Source organism: Heterodontus francisci, chromosome 38, assembly GCF_036365525.1.
Source record: "Heterodontus francisci isolate sHetFra1 chromosome 38, sHetFra1.hap1, whole genome shotgun sequence".
In the NCBI taxonomy this organism is placed as follows: domain Eukaryota; kingdom Metazoa; phylum Chordata; class Chondrichthyes; order Heterodontiformes; family Heterodontidae; genus Heterodontus; species Heterodontus francisci.
This window is the reverse complement of record NC_090408.1, coordinates 5,330,298-5,355,013: the sequence shown is the minus strand read 5'-3', so window position 1 is coordinate 5,355,013 and position 24,716 is coordinate 5,330,298. Positions and strand designations below refer to the sequence as shown.

General features: G+C 46.8%; 1 protein-coding gene across 1 annotated transcript in view; it reads left to right on the top strand.

Annotated features, from left to right (window-relative positions):
- The window catches only part of LOC137352361 (mitochondrial adenyl nucleotide antiporter SLC25A24-like), a 62,935-nt gene that overhangs the window by 15,025 nt on the left and 23,194 nt on the right, over positions 1 to 24,716 (top strand). Inside the window, exons 3-4 of the mRNA XM_068017653.1 lie at positions 3,768 to 3,917; positions 8,738 to 8,845. Of these exons, the coding sequence (XP_067873754.1) occupies positions 3,768 to 3,917; positions 8,738 to 8,845 (258 nt within the window). The remainder of the gene's footprint in view (positions 1 to 3,767; positions 3,918 to 8,737; positions 8,846 to 24,716) is intronic.

Here is a 24,716-nt window from a genome sequence, read left to right as displayed (position 1 = left end):
GTTTGCCTTACTTTTCCCCTTGGAGGGAACATACCTTGACTGTGCCCGAACTATCTCTTGTTCATCTACCAGTTTTCCTGCCAGCTTTTGACTCCAATTTATTTGCCCCAGCTCCATTCTTACCCCATTGAAGTTGGCCTTCCCCCAGTTAATTATTCTTATCCTGGATTGCTCTTTGTCCTTTTCCATAGTCAGCTTAAACCTTATGATACAATGATCAGGATCCCCTGAATGTCTCCTACTGATAGAATCACAGAATAATACAGTACAGAAGAGGCCCTTTGGCCCATCGAGTCTGCACCGATGCATTAAAGACACCTGACCTGTCTAACTAATCCCATTTGCCAGCACTTGGCCCATAGCCTTGAATGTTATGACGTGCCAAGTGCTCATCCAGGTACTTTTTAAAGGATGTGAGGCAACCTGCCTCTACCACCCTCCCAGGCAGGGCATTCCAGACCGTCACCACCCTCTGGGTAAAAAAGTTCTTCCTCAAATCCCCCTTAAACCTCCCGCCCCTCACCTTAAACTTGTGACCCCTCATAATTGACCCTTCAACTAAGGGGAACAGCTGCTCCCTATCCACCCTGTCCATGCCCCTCATAATCTTGTACACCTCGATCAGGTCACCCCTCAGTCTTCTCTGCTCCAGCGAAAACAACCCAAGCCTATCCAACCTCTCTTCATAGCTTAAATGTTCCATCCCGGGCAACATCCTGGTGAATCGTCTCTGCACCCGCTCCAATGCAATCACATCCTTCCTATAATGTGGCAACCAGAATTGCACACAGTACTCCAGTTGTGGCCTTACCAAAGTTCTGTACAACTCCAACATGACCTCCCTGTTTTTGTAATCTATGCCTCGATTGATAAAGGCAAGTGTCCCATATGCCTTTTTCACCACCCTATTAACCTGCCCTTCTGCCTTCAGAGATCTATAGACAAACACGCCAAGGTCCCTTTGTTCATTGGAACTTCCCAGTGTCAGGCCATTCATTGAATACTTCCGTCTCACATTTCTTTTGGGCCTCCTTATCTCGAGAGACAATGGATACGCGCCTGGAGGTGGTCAGTGGTTTGTGAAGCAGCGCCTGGAGTGGCTATAAAGGCCAATTCTAGAGTGACAGGCTCTTCCACAGGTGCTGCAGAGAAATTTGTTTGTCGGGGCTGTTGCACAGTTGGCTCTCCCCTTGCGCCTCTGTCTTTTTTCCTGCCAACTACTAAGTCTCTTCGACTCACCACAATTTAGCCCTGTCTTTATGGCTGCCCGCCAGCTCTGGTGAATGCTGGCAACTGACTCCCACGACTTGTGATCAATGTCACACGATTTCATGTCGCGTTTGCAGACGTCTTTATAGCGGAGACATGGACGGCCGGTGGGTCTGATACCAGTGGCGAGCTCGCTGTACAATGTGTCTTTGGGGATCCTGCCATCTTCCATGCGGCTCACATGGCCAAGCCATCTCAAGCGCTGCTGACTCAGTAGTGTGTATAAGCTGGGGGTGTTGGCCGCTTCAAGGACTTCTGTGTTGGAGATATAGTCCTGCCACCTGATGCCAAGTATTCTCCGAAGGCAGCGAAGATGGAATGAATTGAGACGTCGCTCTTGGCTGGCATACGTTGTCCAGGCCTCGCTGCCGTAGAGCAAGGTACTGAGGACACAGGCCTGATACACTCGGACTTTTGTGTTCCGTGTCAGTGCGCCATTTTCCCACACTCTCTTGGCCAGTCTGGACATAGCAGTGGAAGCCTTACCCATGCGCTTGTTGATTTCTGCATCTAGAGACAGGTTACTGGTGATAGTTGAGCCTAGGTAGGTGAACTCTTGAACCACTTCCAGAGCGTGGTCGCCAATATTGATGGATGGAGCATTTCTGACGTCCTGCCCCATGATGTTCGTTTTCTTGAGGCTGATGGTTCGGCCAAATTCATTGCAGGCAGCCGCAAACCTGTCGATGAGACTCTGCAGACACTCTTCAGTGTGAGATGTTAAAGCAGCATCGTCAGCAAAGAGGAGTTCTCTGATGAGGACTTTCCGTACTTTGGACTTCGCTCTTAGATGGGCAAGGTTGAACAACCTGCCCCCTGATCTTGTGTGGAGGAAAATTCCTTCTTCAGAGGATTTGAACGCATGTGAAAGCAGCAGGGAGAAGAAAATCCCAAAAAGTGTGGGTGCGAGAACACAGCCCTGTTTCACACCACTCAGGATAGGAAAGGGCTCTGATGAGGAGCCACCATGTTGAATTGTGCCTTTCATATTGTCATGGAATGAGGTGATGATACTTAGTAGCTTTGGTGGACATCCGATCTTTTCTAGTAGTCTGAAGAGACCACGTCTGCTGACGAGGTCAAAGGCTTTGGTGAGATCAATGAAAGCAATGTAGAGGGGCATCTGTTGTTCACGGCATTTCTCCTGTATCTGACGAAGGGAGAACAGCATGTCAATGGTCGATCTCTCTGCACGAAAGCCACAGTGCCTCAGGGTAGACGCGCTCGGCCAGCTTCGATTGATAAAGGCAAGTGTCCCATATGCCTTTTTCACCAACCTATTAACCTGCCCTTCTGCCTTCAGAGTTCTATAGACAAACACGCCAAGGTCCCTTTGTTCCTCAGAACTTCCCAGTGTCAGGCCATTCATTGAATACTTCCGTCTCACATTACTCCTTCCAAAGTGTATCACCTCATACTTTTCAGCGTTAAATTCCATCTGCCACTCTTCTGCCCATTTGACCATCCCGTCTATATCTTCCTGTAACCTAAGACACTCCACCTCACTGTTAACCACTCGGCCAATCTTTTTGTCATCCGCGAACTTACTGATCCTACCCCCCACATAGTCATCTATGTCGTTTATATAAATGACAAACAATAGGGGACCCAGCACAGATCCCTGTGATACTTGATCCACTTGGCCCAATCAGTCCCAAGAACCAAGTTTAGCCGTGCCTTCTTTCTCATTGGACTAGTAACATACAGTTGTAGAAAAAATTCCTGAACACGCTCTAGGAACTCTTGCCCCTCACTGCCCTTTATACTATTATCCCAGTTTATGTTTGGATAATTAAAGTCCCCCATTATGCCTACCCTGTAATTTTTGCACCTTTCTGTTACTTCCTTGCAAATTTGTTCCTCCATGTCCTTTTCACTAGCTGGTGGCCTATAGACAACACCGAGCAATGTAACTGCACCTTTTGTTGTTCCTTAGCTCTAGCCAAATTGATTCTGTCCTCGACCCCTCTGGGACATCCTTTTTTTCCAGCACTGCAATGCTCTCCTTAATCAATGCTGCCACACCTCCTCCATTTTTCCCTTTCCTATCTTTCCTGAACACCTTGTATCCAGGAATATTTAACACCCAGTCCTGCCCTTCTTTGAGCCAGGTCTCTGTTATAGCCACAGCATTATATTTCCACATGACAATCTGCACCTGTACCTCACCAGTCTTATTAACCACATTCCATGTATTCACATACATGCACATTAACCCTGATTCAGACTTTATTACTTTGTCCCTTACTCCGACCCCACCCAATAACTTACTGTTCCCTACTCTTGTGCTAGCTATCTCCCCAGTATTCTGTGCACCATGGTTTTCCTATCTCCTGGTTCCCACACCCCAGACAAGTTACCAGTTTTGCTTCCCTCCAGTCTGAGCTCTCTTTCAGGTTCCCATCCTCCTGACAATTTAGCGTAAACCCTCCCAAAAAGGTTTAAATAAAATGCACAGAACATGTGGGTGAAAAAAATCCTGTTTCTCTTTTCTCTAGGTCTATGCTGCAGAACAGCATCTGAATCTGCTGGGCAGCTGGAAGGCGATGGTGCAGGAGGGTGGCTACCGGTCACTCTGGAGAGGCAATGGAATGAATGTGGCAAAAATAGCACCAGAGACTGGTATCAAGTTTCTGGCATATGACCAGGTAATTGGCACTTTGCCATTTAGGGAAAATCTCTCTTTGGAAAACTTTACTGATCTCATTTGCCTCATGACCGTAATCCTGAATATTTAAAACAAAAGTGATTACTCAGCTCTGTAGATTCTATCAATTTAAAGGTGCCTCCGAAGTCTCCCTCTTGGAGCTGACTGACGTATTAGGCCTGTGAAGAGAAAACAATCTGCAATTTATGATGACCGAGTGGTTAAAGCGTTGGGCTTAAAATCCAGTGTGGTTTAAGAACAAAGAACAAAGAAAATTACAGCACAGGAACAGGCCCTTCGGCCCTCCAAGCCTACCCCATGCATGCTTGAGCCCTGCTCGCAGCAGATCCAGTTAATATTTAACGCAATACTTTGTGGTAATGACTTGGAACTCGCTGCCCATGAGGGTGGTGGAAGTGGATACAATCAATGATTTCATAAGGAAATTGGACAGGCACTTGAAGGAAATAAACTTGCAGGGCTACAGGAATCAAGTGGGGGAGTGGGACTGACTGGGATAGCTCATTGGACTCGATGGGCTGAATGGCCTCTGTCTGTGCCATAAATGACTCTATGACTCTATATAATGTCGCAGTGGGTGCTTTCACATTAAGTGCAAAGACACACCAGAGACATAGCAGCACACAACAGAGAGAGATACACAACAGAATCAAAGCAGAAACACACAGAGCAGACACACCATAGAACCACAGAAAAATTATGGCACAAAAGGAGGCTGTTCAGCCCGTTGTGTCTGTGCCGGCTGAAAAAACTATCTGCCCAATCTAATCCCACCTTCGAGGACCTGGTCCATAGCCTTGCAGGTTACAGCACTTCAGGTGCATGTCCGGGTACCTTTTAAAAGAATTGAGGGTTTCTGCCTCCACCATCATTCCTGGCAGTGAATTCCAGACACCCACCACCCTCTGGGTGATAAAGGTTTTCCTCATGTCCCCTCTAATCCTTCTACTAATCACCTTAAATCTCTGCCCCCTGTTAATTGACCTCTTCGTTAGGCGAAACAGGTCCTTCCTGTCTACTCTATCTAGGCCCCTCATAATTTTGTACACCTCTATTAAGTCTCCCCTCAGCCTCCTCTGTTCTAAGGAAAACAACTCTAGCCAATCCAATCTTTCCTCATAGCTACAAATTTCGAGCCCTGGCAACATTCTTGTAAATCTCCTCTGTACTCTCTCCAGAGCAATTATGTCCTTTCTGTAATGTGGTGACCAGAACTGTACGCAATACTCCAGCTGTGGCCTAACCAGCGTTTTATACAGTTCCAGCATTACATCCCTGCTTTTGTATTCTATACCTCGGCCAATAAAGGAAAGCATTCCATATGTCTTCTTCACCACTCTATCTACCTGTCCTGCCACCTTCAGGGACCTGTGGACATGCACTCCAAGGTCTCTCATTTCTTGTATCCCTCTCAATATCCTCCCGTTTATTGTGTATTCCCTCACTTTGTTTGCCCTCCCCAAATGCATTACCTCACACTTCCCTGGATTGAATTCCATTTGTCACTTTTCCGCCCACTCAACCAAACCATTGATATCATTCTAGAGTCTACAGCTATCCTCTTCACTATCAACTACACAGCCAATTTTTATGTCATCAGCAAATTTCGCAATCATGCCTCCCACATTTAAGTCCAAATCATTAATATATACCACAAACAGCAAGGGACCAAACACTGTGCCCTGTGGAACGCCACTGGAAACAGCTTTCCATCCACAAAAACATCCGTCGACTACTAACCTTTGTTTCCTGGCACAGAGCCAATTCTGGATCCAACCTGCCACACAGAGGACGATGTTTTATGCTGTCTCCCATGGCGCATTTAGAGACTGGGAGGAAATTTAATTGGGCGGGATCTCCATCTCCACTCTGATCAAGTCCGCAGCAGGAAGGCCTATGGACAGCCTTCCCACCCTGCTGCTGATTGAGGTCCTTAAGTGGGCAATTAATGCCCAATTAAGGGCCTCTTCTAACCACCGCTGGTATTAACCAACCAGTGGGCGAGCCTGTCGCCATGCGGGGAGTATGGCATGTAAGCGTGTGCGAGTTTGCTTGTGGCAGTCTCTTGTTCAAAGGGACTAAGTGCTTGATCGAGGGACCTGACATCGGGAAGAGAAGGCCCGCTGTGAGCCACCCACCTGCCCGTGCTGCCGATCCCCCTACACCCCCTCCCTCACAACCCCACCCGCGAAACCATTCCCACCATCACTTACCTTTGGCCTGGGTCTGCTCTGCAATCCTGGGCCTCTGGTGGGTGTCCTTCCAGCAGCAACCACCATCTCCCCAGTGGCACTGCTGAGCAAAAGAGCTGAGAATAGAAAGTGCCAGAAATACTCAGCAGGTCAGGCTGTAACTGTGGAGAGAGAAGCAGAGTTAACGTTTCAGGTCAGTGACCCTTCATCAGAACAGATTGCAGACCCAAAATGTTAACTCTGTTTCTCTCTACACAGATGCTGCCAGACCTGCCGAGTATTTCTGGTACTGTCTGTTCTCATTTCAGAGTTCCAGCATCCACAGTATTTTGCTCTTATTTTAGTGAGCAAAAGAGATTCCAGCCTCTGATTGGCTGGCTTCTGATTGGCTGGCCTCTGTTTGGCCGGCCTCTGATTGGCCTCCAATTGGCTGGCCTCTGATTGGCTGCCATCTCTCAGCAGGCGGGGCTTCCTGCTCCCGGGTTCCTAATCCCAAAACGGCTGCCAGTAGCCTCTCGAGTGCCTGATTGGCTCTTTATACTGCGGGCTTTTCCCAAAGGAGGCAACACTGGTTTCTTGCCAATTCTCCAGCCGGCAGCTGAGACCCCCGTTGCTTCCAAAAAATTCCCATCAGAGACACAGAGTTGACACACAGACACACATGGCCAAGATTTTTCCGGCTTGCTCCCGTTCTCGGTGCAAGCTTCAAAAGAGGTACGGCGCACAGGCCATCGGGGGCAGGCGCTCCATCCCCAGCAACGGTATCTGGTACCGGAACCAGCACCATTTTTAAAGGACTTTAAATTCTTCAGTGAGAATCACATTTGTAAAGGTCCCACTGTCTAAAAAAAAATTTTGATTGCACTTTGAATCCCCTCCACCATCCCCACAATGAGGAATCAATACGCAAATTGCCCTCTCGCCCCCAAAAAAACATTTTCTCAGATGTCGACCTTTCGCCGCAGAACTTCATTAACTTTGACCCTCAACCCCTTCCCACCATCCCTGCAATCAATTGGAACAGTTTTCCCCGCTCCCCCCACCACCCCTCCACCACCCCTCCACCCTGAGAACTTCACTCCTACCCCCTCCCCACCAGCGTTACACCTCAGATCTCTGAACAGACTTCCAAAGGCGTGGGAGTTCCAGCAATCGGCCGGAATATCGGCGTGGGACAGCCGTCGCTACTAGTTAAGTCATTAGTCATTTATTTAAATTTAATTAACATATTTAAGTCTCCGTTGCTATGCGGTGGGGGGGGTGGGGGGAGGCCACCACGAGGCCTTGCCACCACCGGTAAAATGGAGCGGGGCCTTCCCAGTGTCGAGGCCCGTGGTGGGCCTCTCCCGGTGGTATTTTTCCGGGTCCCCCCGTCACAACCCCGACGTCAGGAGGCTGGTAAAATTCAGCCAATAGTCAGATACGCAGAGACACACAGAGAAATGCAGCAGACACAGAGAGACACAGCAGGCACATGACAGACACACAGAGACACACAAAGAAACTGCAGGCACGCAGAAATAGGTATTCCTTATCACTCTGTTTCCCATCACTGGGATCTCTGTTGCTGTGTTCCCCATTGCTGTGTTCTCCCTCAATGGGAGCCAGATTGGGAGTTCTTTGCTCCAGAACTGCAGGAAATATCAGCAATTTTGGTGGCACAGTGGTTAGCACCGCAGCCCCACAGCTCCAGCGACCCGGGTTCAGTTCTGGGTACTGCCTGTGCGGAGTTTGCAAGTTCTCCCTGTGACCGTGTGGGTTTCCGCCGGGTGCTCCGGTTTCCTCCCACAGCCAAAGACTTGCAGGTTGATAGGTAAATTGGCCATTATAAATTGCCCCTAGTGTAGAAGAATGGTGGGGATGTGGTAGGGAATATGGGGTTAATGTAGGATTAGTATGAACGGGTGGTTGTTGGTCAGCATAGACTCGGTGGGCCAAAGGGCCTGTTTCAGTGCTGTATCTCTAAATAAATAAATAAACGCAGAAATTGTAGGAAGTTTCATCAACATAGGGAGCTGACCCTTTATCTTACTGTCCATTTCTCCCCTGCTGTTCCAGTCTCTCTGTCACTGGGGTTCCTCTGATAACTTCCCCTTGTGGCCAATTTTGGACTGTGCTCCTGTAGACTGAGGGTCAGCAGTGGCTTCATCATGAAAAATAATGCCACAGCCAAAGCGGATCTTTCCCACACCTGACAGCTATTCTTGTGCTTTCCACCAAGGGTCACTGGTCCGATAGCAGATTCCTGAACCTAGGATACTGTAGCCAGTTTTGTGGTCACACCATTTCCCAGCTCAGGTCTGCTAACTCAGCACTGACCATTCAACCTGGCTCAGTCCATCTGGCTCAATTCCAGTCCAGGCACAGCCGTTACTGTATTCTGGGATACGTGGATTTTAGCCAAGGTCTCCTGTTCTGCTGGGGTTCAGTGATTAATCCAGATGTTAGTGATTGCAGCCGTCCAGTAGTTTATGTTAATGACTCATTCTATCTGCTAGTTTCATCAGTAATACTCATTAAATTAACAGGAAAACATAAGAAGTTATTAAATTAATTACAACGGTATGATTGTAATAATGATATTCTCTTGCTGTGTATTTTTGAACAGTACAAGAAGTTTTTTGGTGAGAGACACACCAAGCTAGCACTAGGTCAACGCTTTGTCGCAGGATCTCTTGCTGGAGTTACTGCTCAGACCATTATCTATCCAATGGAGGTAGGGACTCACAGAGCTTATTGTCATCTTCGGAATCCCAAAACTAAAACTAGGTATTGCTGAAGGAAATGTATTGATTGGTGGGCGCTTGTAAACATCTGGCTGCAGCTCAGAAGAAATCAGCCTGTAGTTCCCAGCTTTCCTTTATTTAATGTTTTCAACACCTCATGGTCTGACAGATTTAATTAGTTTCTATTTGTAGATGTGTGAAGACAGATTAATGGGCTGGTGTTTCCATGGGTAAATAGACACCACGTGGTGTCAACCTCTGCCAATCAGAGCAGGAAGAGCTTGGGTATGATCTATGGATTGTGGTGTTAGCAGGTTTCACCCAGAGTGATGGTGGTACTGGAAATGTCTAAGGAAGGGAAGCTGGTCCAAGTTCCTGCTCCGGGTATGTTGCAGGGGAGGGTGAAACAGCCCATGGTCCCAGTTCATATGTAAAGAGTTTCGAAAAGGTTACAGATATCAACTGAACGGGAGTCAGCATCTTAGAATTATAGATTAGAATTGTAAAATCTTACAGCACAGAAGGAGGCCATTTGGCCCATCCTCCCTGTGCTAACTCTTCCAAAGAGCTATCCAAATTAGACCCAGACACCAACATTTCCTCCATAAACCTGCAAATTAAAGATCTTCAAGTACATATCCAATTTCCTTTTGAAAGTTCTTAAAGAATCTGATTCCACCACCTTTCAGTCGCTAGGACAAGTGTCCAGTGACCCTTGGTAGAAAGCACAACAGTGATTGTCAGATATGGGAAAGATCCACTTTGGCTGTGGCATCACTTCCCATGTTGAATCCTCTGTCAACCCTCATTCTCCAGGAGCACTGTCCAAAACTGACCACAAGGGGAAGTTATCAGAGGGACCCTGGGAACGGAGGAATTGGAACAGCAGCAGAGAAATGGACAGGAAAATAAAGGGTCAATTCCCTTTTTTGCTAAAACTTTCTACTATTTCTGCTTGATTGAGTTTTTACTAATTTGATTGAGTTTTTTGAGGAAGTGACGAAGATGATTGATGAAGGAAGGGCAGTGGATGTTGTCTATATTGACTTCAGTAAAGCCTTTGACAAGGTCCCTCATGGCAGACTGGTACAAAAGGTGAAGTCACACAGGATCAGAGATGAGCTGGCAAGATGGATACAGAACTGGTTCAGTCATAGAAGACAGAGGGTAGCAGTGGAAGGGTGCTTTTCTGAATGGAGGGCTGTGACTAGTGGTGTTCCGCAGGGATCAGTGCTGGGACCTTTGCTGTTTGTATTATATATAAATGATTTGGAGGGAAATGTAGCTGGTCTGATCAGTAAGTTTGCGGACGACACAAAGGTTGGTGGAGTTGCGGATAGTGATGAGGATTGTCAGAGGATACAGCAGGATATAGATCGGTTGGAGACTTGGGCAGAAAAATGGCAGATGAAGTTTAATCCGGACAAATGTGAGGTAATGCCTTTTGGAAGGTCTAATACAGGTGGGAAGTATACAGTAAATGGCAGAACCCTCAGGAGTATTGACAGGCAGAGAGATCTGGGCGTACAGGTCCACAGGTCACTGAAAGTGGCAACGCAGGTGGATAAGGTCGTCAAGAAGGCAAACGGCATGCTTGCCTTCATCGGTCGGGGCATAGAGTATAAAAATTGGCAAGTCATGCTGCTGCTGTACAGAACCTTAGTTAGGCCACACTTAGAATATTGCGTGCAATTCTGGTCGCCACACTACCAGAAGGACGTGGAGGCTTTGGAAAGGGTACAGAAGAGGTTTACCAGGATGTTGCCTGGTCTGGAGGGCATTAGCTATGAGGAGAGGTTGGATAAACTCGGATTGTTTCCACTGGAACGATGGAGGTGGAGGGGCGACATGATAGAGGTTTACAAAGTTATAAGTGGCATGGACAGAGTGGATAGTCAGAAGCTTTTTCCCAGAGTGGAAGAGTCAGTTACTAGGGGACATAGGTTTAAGGTGCGAGGGGCAAAGTTTAGAGGGGATGTGCGAGGCAGGTTTTTTTACACAGAGGGTAGTGAGTGCCTGGAACTTGCTGCCAGGGCAGGTGGTGGAAGCAGATACAATAGCGACGTTTAAGAGGCATCTTGACAAATACATGAATAGAATGGGAATAGAGGGATCCGGACCCCGGAAGTGCAGAAGGTTTTAGTTTCGACAGGCATCATGATTGGTGCAGGCTTGGAGGGCCGAATGGCCTGTTCCTGTGCTGTACTTTGTTTTTTGTTCTTTGAAAGCACCTTTAGCAGGTCTGAATATGGAAGACAGCGTTGGAACAGCAATCAAAGGCGAATGAATCCCAGGAATGCCCAAGGAACAGTTAATAGGTGCTTCAGATGTGACTCAAAGTATCATTATGCAATGAACTGCCCTAAGCGGAGGGGCAGAGTCTTCATAATAACACATGACGCAGAGATTTCTGAGGCAGAAGAGGAAAATGCTGATGGATCTGAACGAATTGTACTAGTCATAAGGAGTTTTAGTCCTGTGATGAATGTGTTGGTTGCAGATTCGTTCAACTGTGCGGTACTAGATAGTGTTTGTATGTCGACAGTATATGGATGCACTCATTAGTGAGGATCGATGCCAGGTTAAGGAGTATAAAAGTACTGCCAGCTTTAGGTTTGGTGATGACAACACATTGAAGTCAATAGGTGAGATGAGAGTGACTGCCCTTGACATCAAGGCAGCATTTGACCAAGTATGGCATCAAGGAGCCCTAACAAAACTGAGGTCAATGGGAATCAGGGGGAAAACCCACTGCTGGTTGGAGTCATACCTAGCGCAAAGGAAGATGGTTGTGGTTGTTGGAGGTCAATCATCTGAACTCCAGGACATCACTGCAGGAGTTCCTCAGGGTAGTGTCCTAGGCCCAACCATCTTCAGCTGCTTCATCAATGACCTTCCTTCAATCATAAGGTCAGAAGTGGGGATGTTCGCTGATGATTGCACAATGTTCAGCACCATTCATGACTCCTCAGATACTGAAGCAGTCCGTGTAGAAATGCAGCAAGACCTGGACAATATCCAGACTTGGGCTGAGAAGTGGCAAGTAACATTCGCGCCACACAAGTGCCAGGCAATGACCATCTCCAACAAGAGAGAATCTAACCATCTCCCCTTGACATTCAACGGCATTACCATCGCTGAATCCCCCACTATCAACATCCTAGGGGCTGCCATTGACCAGAAACTGAACTGGAATAGCCATATAAATACCGTGGCTACAAGAGCAGGTCTGAGGCTAGGAATCCTGAGGCGAGTAACTCACCTCCTGACTCCCCAAAGCCTGTCCACCATCTACAAGGCACAAGTCAGGAGTGTAATGGAATACTCTCCACTTGCCTGGACAACACTCAAGAAGCTCGACACCATACAGGACAAAGCAGCCTGCCTGATTGGCACCCCATCTGCAAACATTCACTCCCTCCACCACCGACACACAGTGGCAGCAGTGTGTACCATCTACAAGATGCACTGCAGCAATGCACCAAGGCTCCTTAGACAGCACCTTCCAAACCCGCGACCTCTACCAACAAGAAGGATCAAGGGCAGCAAATACATGGGAACACCACCACCTGCAAGTTCCCCTCCATCCTGATTTGGAACTATATTGCCGTTCCTTCACTGTCGCTGGGTCAAAATTCTGGAACTCCCTTCCTTACAGCACTGCGGGTGTACCTACCCCAAATAGACTGCAGCAGTTCAGGAAGGCAGCTCACCACCACCTTCTCGAGCAATTAGGGATGGGCAATAAATGCTGGCCTGGCCAGTGATGCCTACATCCCATGAATGAATAAAAAAAAATCCCATGTAAAATAGCTGGGGTAAGCCACTTCATCAGTACTGATGTAGTCTCCAGTGAGATGCCTTCAATGAAAAAGGCACAGATGAAACTTGACATGGAGCATGATAAGGCAATTGTTTTTGGAAAGCCAGTGAATTTGCAATTTACCCAGTCAGGGCATTATTGTATACCCTTAACAAAACCCAATATTGTGTTCGAGAAGTATTGGTGGCATCAGGTGTTATGAATCAGAGAAATAAAAGGCAAATTGTCTTAAAGTTACATAGACAATTTGTTCACCCTTCTTGTTGGAGATTAAAAACCATTATAAAAGATGCAGGTGTGATTGATGGAGAGTATACGAGGATAATAAAGAGATTAGTGAAAAGTGTGAAATTTGTAAAATGTATCACAGGACATTATCACATCCTATTGTCAGCCTTCCATTGGCATGTACCTTTAACAAGGTAGTTGCCATGGATTTAAGGGTATGGGGCAAAGAACAAAGAACAGTACAGCACAGGCACAGGCACAGGCACAGGCCATTCGGCCTTCCAAGCCTGCGCTGATCTTGATGTCTGTCTAAACTAAAACCTTCTTCACTTCTGTGGTCCATATCAAAGGCAAGAACATTTTCATTCTAAATTTTATTGACCTAGCAACTAGATTTAGTCTTTCTATAATGGGAAGTTTGCCAATGATGAGTGCAGGGATATGTGTGAAAACATAAACATTAAGGTTATGAATACTGCAGCTGAAAGTCTTTAAGCAATGGACTTTGTGAAAGGAATCATTTTTGTGTCATTTGCAAATTTGGAAATATTACATTTAGTTCCCTCCTCTAAATCATTAATATATATTGTGAATAGCACCGATCCCTGTGGTACCCCACTAGTCACTGCTTGCCATTCGGAAAAAGACCCATTTATCCCTACTGTTTGTTTCCTGTCTGCCAACCAATTTTCTATCCATGGCAACACGCTACCCCCAATCCCATGCGCTTTAATTTTACACACTAATCTCTTACATGGGATTTGTTGAAAGCCTTCTGAAAGTCCAAATAAACCACATCCACTGGCTCCCCCTTATCAACTCTACTAGTTACATCCTCGAAGAATTCTAGTAGATTTGTCAAGCATGATTTCCCTTTCGTAAATCCATGCTGACTGTCCGATTCTACCACTGTTCGCCAAGTGCTCTGCTATAAAATCTTTTATAATGGAGTCTAGAATTTTCCCCACTACCGATGTCAGGCTGATTGGTCTATAATTCCCTGCTTTCTCTCTACCTCCCTTTTTAAGTTGTGGAGTTACATTAGCTACCCTCCAATCTGTAGGAACTGTTCCAGAGTCTATAGAATGCTTCAAATAGTTGGAGGATATAATCCCTATCAATTGGTCTATGGGCGGAATCCCAAATTTCCTTCTGTACTGTGCAACAGTCCTCCTGATCTAGAAGGTATTAGTTCGATTTTTCCACACATTTGAATGCTTTACATGCAAGATGATGGGCTTTCATCAAGGCTAAGGTCCCTGAGAAAATTCTCAGAGCTCTGAGGTATCGTATAAGGCCATCTGAGGTGCAGTTTAGTTCAGGAGAATTGGTCTATTATTAAAGAGGGCCATAGGGAATGGAAGGGCCCTGGTAAGGTAATCGGTCGGATGGTATCAAGCATGGAAATCAAACTGTTAAGGTTCATTCTTCATGATTAATCGGGGTTGATTTCAAAATCTCAGGACCTGAGGGAGAAGAGGCACCTTGTACCTCAAATACTCATGTGTTTTGTAAGGAAGGTCCTGAGGCTCAGACAGATCAAGAGTTGGATAGTAATGTAACCAATCATGATGCTCAGGAAAGAGCTATCACATCCAAAGACCAGTTGCCTTGAGTAGGTATTTGGGTGACATATATCCCAGATGGGTCTGGTAAATGGAGGGATGGAACAATTGTGGGATGTGCAGGAAAATCTACAGGCAAGTTTAAATATTGGTTAAATGTTCAAGATGATGGCCAAGAAGCCAGAGCCATGGACTGGCAGAATGGGGTGAAAGAGTGGAGGGTAAGAAAGCACAGTGCAAGTTTTGTTAGTGGGTCAGGAGGTGATCATGCGATAGGAAGCGATCATGTACTGGAGAAAGAGCCTCCGATAAAGTGCAAGGGAGATCCTCTAGCAGTAGTTCCGAAAGACATCAAAGTGCTAATGGAGGCTGCAGTATGAACAGAACACACAATGAAACAAAGGCGAGAGAACAGTCTCAGAATAGAACTAGAAGCAGAAGTCCTCATGATCGTGAAGTTTTAGTGGCTGCCAACAAACTTGAGGATAAACTAATAAGAGAAGCAAAACATAAGGAATTAGAGAGTTGGAGAGAGTTTGGAATTTATTCTGAGGGACCAGATAGGGGACAGCCAGCCTTGTCACGTAGATGGATTTGTACTGAAAAAGTCCTTCCCGATGGAACTTGGAAGGCTAAAATGAGGTTAGCTGCGAGGGGTTTTAGAGTCATAGGGTCATAGATTCGTACAGCATAGAAACAGGCACCTTCGGCCCACCGCGTCCATGCCGACCATAATGCCTATCTATACTAATCCCAGCTGCCTGCATTAATTCCATATCCCTCTATGCCTTGCTCATTCAAGTACCTGTCCAGATGCCTCTAAAATGTTGCTACTCTTCCTGCCTCCACCACCTCCTCAGGCAGCTCATTCCAGATACCCACTATTCTTTGTGTGAAAACTTTACCCCTGTGATCCCCTTTAAACCTCCTCCCTCTCACCTTAAATCTATACCCTCTGGTTTTAATCACCCCTACCATGGGAAACAGACTCTGGCTATCAACCCTATCTATGCCTCTCATAATTTGATATACCTCTATCATGTCCCCTCTCAGCCTCCTTCACTCCAGGGAAAACAGACCCAGCCGATCCAATCTCTCTTTATAACTCAAGCCCTCCAAACCAGGCAACATCCTTATGAAATAAAAACAAGAAATGCTGGAACCACTCAGCAGGTCTGGCAGCATCTGTGGAAAGAGAAGCAGAGTTAACGTTTCGGGTCAGTGACCCTTCTTCGGAACTGACAAATATTAAAAATGTCACAGGTTATAAGCAAGTGAGGTGGGGGTGGGGCAAGAGATAACAAAGGAGAATGTGTAGATTGGAATAGGCCACAAAGCTGACCAAAAGGTCATGGAGCAAAGGCAAACAATATGTTAATGGTGTGTTGAAAGATAAAGCATTAGTACAGATAAGATGTGAATGGACTGAATATTGAACAGCAGCAAGTGCAAACATGAAAAAAAACAGTGGGTAAGCAAACTGAACAAACTAAGATGAATTGAAATAAATGCAAAAAAAAGGTTGTAAAAAATGTAAAAAAGAAAAAAAGAAGAAAAAAGAAAAAAAAAGAAAAAAAACAACTAAAAATGAAAGTAAAATGGGGGGCTGTCATGCTCTGAAATTATTGAACTCAATGTTCAGTCCAGCAGGCTGTAGTGTGCCTAATCGGTAGATGAGATGCTGTTCCTCGAGCTTGCGTTGATGTTCACTGGAACACTGCAGCAATCCCAGGACAGAGATGTGAGCATGAGAGCAGGGGGGAGTGTTGAAATGGCAAGCAACCGGAAGCTCAGGGTCCTGCTTGCGGACTGAGCGGAGGTGTTCCGCAAAGCGATCACCCAGTCTGCGCTTGGTCTCCCCAATGTAGAGGAGACCACATTGTGAGCAGTTGAGTACAGTATACTTAATTGAAAGAAGTACAAGTAAATCGCTGCTTCACCTGAAAGGAGTGTTTGGGGCCTGGGATAGTGAGGAGAGAGGAGGTAAATGGGCAGGTATTATACCTCCTGCGATTGCAGGGGAAGGTGCCATGGAATGGGGACAAGGTGGTGGGGGTAATGGAGGAGTGGACCAGGGTGCCGCGGAGGGAACGATCCCTTCGGAATGCTGACAGGGGAAGGGAGGGGAAGATGCGTTTGGTAGTGGCATCACCCTGGAGGTGGCGGAAATGGCGGAGGATGATCCTTTGGATATGGAGGCTGATGGGGTGGAAAGTGAGGACAAGGGGAACCCTGTCACGGTTCTGGGAGGGAGATGAAGGGTTGAGGGCAGAGGTACGGGAAATGGGCCGGACACATTTGAGTGCCCTGTCAACAACAGTGGAGGGGAATCCTCGGTTGAGGAAAAAGGAGGTCATATCAGAAGCACCGTCATGGAAGGTAGCATCATCAGAGCAGATGCGTCGAAGACGGAGAAACTGGGAGAATGGAATGGAGTCCTTACAGGAGGTAGGGTGTGAAGAAGTGTAGTCGAGGTAGCTGTGGGAGTCGGTGGGCTTATAATGGATATTAGTAGACAACCTATCCCCAGAGATGGAGATAGAGAAGTCGAGGAAGGGAAGGGAAGTGTCAGAGATGGACCATGTAAAGGTGAGAGAAGGGTGGAAATTGGAAGCAAAGTTGATAAAGTTTTCCAGTTCGGGGCGGGAGCAGGAAATGGCACCGATACAGTCATCAATGTACCGGAAAAAGAGTTGGGGGAGGGGGCCTGAGTAGGACTGGAACAAAGAATGCTCGACATATCCCACAAAAAGACTAGGACCCATGCGGGTACCCATAGCGACACCTTTTACTTGAAGGAAGTGCGTGGAGTTGAAGGAGAAGTTGTTCAATGTGAGAACAAGTTCAGCCAGGCGGAGGAGGGTGGTGGTGGATGGGGACTGGTTGGGCCTCTGTTCCAGGAAGAAGTGGAGAGCCCTCAAACCATCCTGGTGGGGGATGGCGGCGTAGAGCGATTGGACGTCCATAGTGAAGAGGAGGCGGTTGGGACCAGGAAACTGGAAATTGTCAAAATGACGTAGGGCGTCAGAAGAGTCACGGATGTAGGTGGGAAGAGACTGGATCAGCGGAGAAAACATCCTAATGAATCGTTTCTGCACCCTCTCTCGCTCAATCACATCTTTCCTGTAGTGCGGCGACCAGAACTACACACAGTACTCCAAATGCGGCCTAACCAACGTTATGTACAACTGTAACATGACGTCCCAACTCTTGTACTCAATGCCTTGGCCGATGAAGGCAAGCATGCCATACGTCTTCTTCACCACCCTGTCTACCTGTGTTGCCACTTTCAGGGAACTATGTACTTGCACCCCAAGGTCTCTCTTGCTCAACAACACTCCCCAGAGCCCTGCCATTCACTGTATATGTCCTGCCCTGGTTTAACTTCCCAAACATGCATCACTTTGCACTTGTCTGCGTTAAATTCCATTTGCTACTCCCTTGCCCACTTTCCCAGTTGATCTATATCCTGTTGTAACCTTAGACAACCTTCACTGTCCACTATACCACCAATTTTGGTGTCATCTGCAAACTTACTAATCATGCCCCTTACATTCACATCCAAGCCATTAATATATATGACAAACAACAGAGGGCCCAGCACCGATCCCTGCGGCACACCACTGGTCACCGGCCTCCAATCTGAAAAACAACCCTCCACTACCACCCTCTGCCTTCTATTACCAAGCCAATTTTGTATCCAATTGGCTAGCTCACCCTGGATCCCATGTGTTCGAACCTTCTGGACCAGCCTACCATGCGGGACCTTGTTTTGAAGAGCGATTGGGGGATACCGATGTTAGAGTGGACTCTCCCACAGTTGAAAAAATAATCTTGAAAATCCTTTTGGCTCTTTTGGCCACATATTCATGGGAATGTAGATCCATTGACATAAAAGCTGCATTTCTGCAAGGTGATACTCTTCGGAGAAAAGTGTTTCTGAAACCACCTAAAGAAGCAGCAGATACAGAAGGAAAATTATGGAAACTGAACAAATGTGTCTATGGCCTTCATGATGCTTCCAGGATGTGGCATTTCTTGGTGAGATTTGTTTTGTTGAAAATTGGTTGTGTTCAACTAAAAGCAGATCCTGTCATGTTTTATTGGTATCAGAAAGGAAAACTTTTCAGGCATCTTTGTGATGCACGTTGATGATTTCTTATGGGTTGATACTGTGGATTTTGAGAAATATGTTATTAAGATTAAGGCAGAATTTAGGTTTGGGAGTCAGGCTTCTGGGGCCTTTAAATACATTGGTTCAGATATTAAGCAGACTAAGTCTGGAATAAGTTTGAATCAACAATCCTATTTACAGAATGTTACTCCCATCCCAGTTAATCGTGTTAGGTCATCACAAAAAGATGATGATCGATCTAAAGCAGAGACTGAGCAATTGCGAGGTCTCGTGGGTCAATTAAACTGGTTGTGCTCTCAGACTAGACCTGATGTTCGTTTTTATGTGCTGTAGTTAAGCACGATGATGAAACATCCAAAAGTTGAGAATGTTTTGAGGGCAAATAAATTAGTTAAAAAACTAAATGTGGAGAAATGTGTACTGAAGTTCCCATCCTTGGGTAACCCAAAGAACATGAAGCTAATAATTGTTAGTGATGTTTCACATGCTAATCTTGCTGATGGGTATTCGAGTGCAGCTGGCTTCATAATATTTCTGATAGGTGAAAATGGGAAATGTTGTCCTTTAGCTTGGGAGGCTAAGAAAATAAAATGGGTTGGTAAAAGCACGTCAGCTGAGGAAACACTGGCTCTTGTGGAGGCAGTGGATATGGGGTCCTATTGTCAAATATTTTGAGTGATATTCTGAACAAAGGAAATCCTAAAGATAGAATACCCATTGAACGTTATGTGGCTAATCGTTCTTTGCGGGACAATGTACACTCTACAAAACGTGTGAGTGAGAAAAGACTACGTGCTGACCTCGCTGGACTGAAACAAATGCTGCAGAGAAAAGAAATCTCCAAACTTAAATGGGTAGATACAAGTCAACAACTATCCGATTGTTTCACAATGAGAAATGCGACTGCAAAGAAATTGTTGGAGGTGCTGGATGAGGGGCATCTCACAAAGTAAAAACCTTGTGCCCAATATGGAATTTAATTTTGATTTATTTTGAAATATTCTTTGAGCACGTTAATAATGTGGAATTATTTTGAAATGCTGTTGAAGTGTGTTAATCTAAGTTGTATTGTAAAAATCAACAAACGCATGGGAAAGGCTTCCACTGCTATGTCCAGACTGGCCAAGAGAGTGTGGGAAAATGACACGCTGACACGGAACACAAAACTCCGAGTGTATCAAGCCTGTATCCTCAGTACCTTGATCTACAGCAGCGAGACCTGGACAACGTATGTCAGCCAAGAGTGACATCTCAATTCATTTCATCCTCGCTGCCTCTGGAGAATACTTGGCATCAGGTGGCAGGACCGTATCTCCAACACAGAAGTCCTCGAGGCGGCCAACGTCCTCAGCATATACACCCTACTGAGCCAGCGGTGCTTGAGATGGCTTGGCCATGTGAGCCGCACGGAAGATGGCAGGATCCCCAAAGACACATTGTACAGCGAGCTCGTCACTGGTATCAGACCCACCGGCCATCCATGTCTCCGCTTTAAAGACGTCTGCAAACGCGACATGAAGTCCTGTGACATTGATCACAAGTCGTGGGAGTCAGTTGCCAGCGATCACCAGAGCTGGCGGGCAGCCATAAAGGCGGGGTTAAAGTGTGGTGAGTCAAAGAGACTTAGCAGTTGGCAAGAAAAAAGACAGAAGCGCAAGGAGAGAGCCAACTGTGTAACAGCCCCGACAACAAATTTTATCTGCAGCACATGTGGAAGAGTCTATCACTAGAATTGGCCTTTATAGCCACTCCAGGCGCTGCTTCACAAACCACTGACCACCTCCAGGCGCGTATCCATTGTCTCTCGAGATAAGGAGGCCAAAGAAGAAGAAGATTGTAAAAGAAAGAAGGGAATCTGTTAATTGTGTGATTATATGCAGGTGAAGGGAGTTAATTGGGGTTTTAGTTGAGCACTTAAAAGGAGACACTCACTGGGACTGCGGGAGGGTTTTGAGTGAGGAGCTAAATGTTTGTAATACTTTTGCTCTGCACAATATATGTGAAACTGAGTAATATAGCCTCCAGCCTTATCCTTCCATAACAAGCTTTCAGGAGTTTAACAGTGGGTGATTCAGTGATGGTAAATGCCATTGAATGCCAAGGGGAGATGGGTAGATTCTGTCTTGTTTGAGATGGTCATTGCCAGTCACTTGTGCAGCACGAATGTTACTTGCCACTTAACAGTCCAAGTCTGGATATTGTCCAGGACTGGCTGCATTTCTACACAGACTCTTGCAGTATCTGAGGAGTTACAAATGGGCTGAACATTGAGCAATCATCAGCGAACATCCCACTTCTGACCTTACGATTGAAGGAAGGTCATTGATGAAGCAGCTGAAGATGGTTGGGCCGAGGACACTACCCTGAGGAACTCCTGCAGTGATGCCCTGGAGCTGAAATGATTGACCTCCAACAACCACAACCATCTTCTTTTGCGCTAGGTATGACTTCAATCAGCGGAGAGTTTTCCCCCTAATTCCCATTGACTCCAATTTTGCTAGGGCTCCTTGATGCCATACTCGGTCAAATGCTGCCTTGATGTCACCTCACCTCTTGAGTTCTGTTCTTTTGTCCATGTTTGAACCAAGACTGTAATGAGGTCAGGAGCTGAGTGGTCCTGGTGGAACCCAAACTGAGCGTCACTGAGCAGGGTATTGTTAAGCAAGTGCCGCTCGATAGCACTGTTGAGGACACCTTCCATCACTTTACTGATGACTGAGAGTACGCGGATGGGGCGGTAATTGGCCAAGTTGGACTTGTCCTGCTTTTTGTGTGCAGGACATCCCTGGGCAATTTTCCACATTACCAGGTAGATGCCAGTGTTGTAGCTGTACTGGAACAGCTTGGCTAGGGGCAAGTTCTGGAGCACAGGTCTTCAGTATTATTGCCGGAATGTTGTCAGGGCCCACAGCCTTTGCAGTATCCAGTCTCTTCAGTCGTTTGAGATCACGCGGAGTGAATTGAATTGGCTGGAGATTGGCATCTGTGATGCTGGGGATTTCAAGAGGAGGCTGAGATGGATCATCCACTTGGCACTTTTGACTGAAGATTGTTGCAAATGCTTCAGCTATATCTTTTTCACTGATGTGCTGGGCTCCCCCATCATTGAGGATGGGGATATTTGTGGAGCCACCTCCCCCTGTTAGTTATTTAATTGTCCACCACCATTCACGCTCTGTCTATCACATGCTATTTACACTGTTTGGCACTCAAGTAGTCCTGTGTTGTAGCTTCGCCAGGCTGACACCTCATTTTGAGGTATGCCTGGTGCTGCTCCTGGTATGCCCTCCTGCACTCTTCATTGAACCAGGATTGGCCCCTGGCTTGATAGTAGTGGTATTGTGGGGGATATGCTGGGCCATGAGATTACAGATTGTGGTTGAGTACAATTCTGCTGCTGCTGATGGCCCACAGTGCCTCATGGATGCCCAGTTTTGAGTTGCTAGATCTATTGGAAATCTATCCCATTTAGCACGGTGATAGTGCCACACAAGATGGAGGGTATCTCCAATGTGAAGACGGGACTACATCTCCACAAGGACTGTGCGGTAGTCACTCCTACTACTACTATCATGGACAGATGCACCTGCAACAGGTAGAATGGTGAGGACGAGGTCAAATATGCTTTTCCCTTTTGGTTCTCTCACCACCTGCCGCAGACCCAGTCTAACAGGTATATCCTTTAGGACTTGGCCAGCTTGGTCAGTAATGGTGCTACCGAGCTACTCTTGGTGATGGACATTGAAGTTCCCCACCCAGAGTACATTCTGTGCCCTTGCCACTCTCAGTGCTTCCTCCAAGCGCTGTTTAACATGGAGGAGTACTGATTCATCAGCTGAGGGGGTGGTGCAGTAGGTGGTAAGCAGTAGGAAGTTTCCTTGCCCATGTTTGGCCTGATGCCATGAGACTTCATGGGGTCTGGAGTCGATTGTTGAGGACTCCCAGGTCAACTCCCTCCTGACTGTATACCACTGTGCCACCATCTCTGCTGAATCTGTCCTGCTGGTGGGACAGAACATACCCGGGGATGGTGATGGCGGTGTCTGGGACATTGTCTGTAAGATATGATTCCATGAGTAAGGCTGTTGTTTGACTTGCCTGTGGGACTAGCAACGGCTATGGGCTCTGACAACATTCTGGCTGTTGTACTGAAGACGTGTGCTGCAGAACTAACCACGCCCCTAGCCAAGCTGTTCCAGTAAAGGTACAACACTGGCATCTACCAGACAATGTGGAAAATTGCCCAGGTATGTCCTGGCCACAAAAACCAGAACAAATCCAATCCAGCCAATTACCACCCCACCAGCGTACTCCAAATCATCAGCAAAGTGATGGAAAGTGTCATTGACAGTGCTGTCAAGTGGAACTTACTGACCAATAATCTGCGCACTGATGATCAGCTGGCTTGGCTCCAACCTTATTACAGCCTTGTTCCAAACATGGACTAAAGAGCTGAATTGAAGAGGTGAGGTGAGAGTGACTGCCCTTGATGTTAAGGAGCCCTAGCCAAATTTAACTCAATGGAAATGGGGGAGAATCTCACCTCTGGCTGGAGTCGTACCTAGCACAAAGGAAAATGGCTGTGGTTGTTGGAGGCCTGTCATCTCAGCCCAGGACATCACTGTAGGAGTTCCTCAGATAGCGTCCTAGGCCCAACCATCTTTAGCTGCTTCATCAATGACCTTACTTGAATCAAAAAAATCAGCAGTGGGGATGTTCACTGATGATTGCAGTGTTCAGTTCCATTTGTAACTCCTCAGATAATGCAGACCATGCTTGCATGCAGCAAGACCTGGACAACATTCAGGCTTAGGCTGGTAAGCAGCAAGTAACATTTGAGCCATACAAGTGCCAGGCAATGACCATCCCCCCCCCCCCCACCACCCTTGACGTTCAATGGCATTACCATTGCTGAATCCCCCATTGTCAACATCCTGGGGGTTACCATTGACCAGAAATTGAATTGGAGCAGCAAAATTAATACTGTGCCTACAAGAGCAGGTCAGAGGCTGGGAATTCTGAGGACAGTAACTCCCCTCCTGTCTCCCCAAAGCCTGTCCACCATCTCCAAAGCATACATCAGGAGTGTGATGGAATACTTGCCTGGATGAGTACAACTTCAACACTCAAGAAGCTCAACACCATCCAGGACAAAGCAGCCCGTTTGATTGGCACCTCTTCTACCACCTTCAACATTCATTCCCTCTACCACGAATGCACAATGGCTGTCATATGTACCAATAGACAAGATGCAGCAACCTGCCAAGGCTCCTTCGACAGCACCTCATGTTCTCTACCACCAAGAAGAACAAGGGCAGCAGGCGCATGAAAACACCACAATCTGCAAGTTCCCCTCCAAGTCACACACCATCCCGCAGCTTCATTGTCATTGGGTCAAAGTCCTGGAACTCCCTCCCTAACAGTACTGTGGGTGTAAGAACAAAGAAAGAACAAAGAAAATTACAGCACAGGAACCGGCCCTTCGGCCCTCCAAGCCTGCGCCGATCCAGATCCTCCATCTAAACATGTCGCCTATTTTCTAAGAGTCTGTATCTCTTTGCTTCCTGCCCATTCATGTATCTGTCTAGATACATCTTAAAAGACGCTACCGTGCCCGCGTCTACCAACTCCGCTGGCAACGCGTTCCAGGCACCCACCACCCTCTGCATAAAGAACTTTCCACGCATATCCCCCCTAAACTTTACCCCTCTCACTTTGAACTCGTGACCCCTAGTAATTGAATCCCCCACTCTGGGAAAAAGCTTCTTGCTATCCACCCTGTCTATACCTCTCATGATTTTGTACACCTCAATCAGGTCCCCCCTCAACCTCCGTCTTTCTAATGAAAATAATCCTAATCTGCTCAACCTCTCTTCATAGCTAGCGCCCTCCATACCAGGCAACATCCTGGTGACCTCCTCTTTCTTCTTTTGGGCCTCCTTATCTCGAGAGACAATGGATACGCGCCTGGAGGTGGTCAGTGCTTTGTGAAGCAGCGCCTGGAGTGGCTATAAAGGCCAATTCTAGAGTGACAGGCTTTTCCACAGGTGCTGCAGAGAAATTTGTTTGTCGGGGCTGTTGCACAGTTGGCTCTCCCCTTGCGCCTCTGT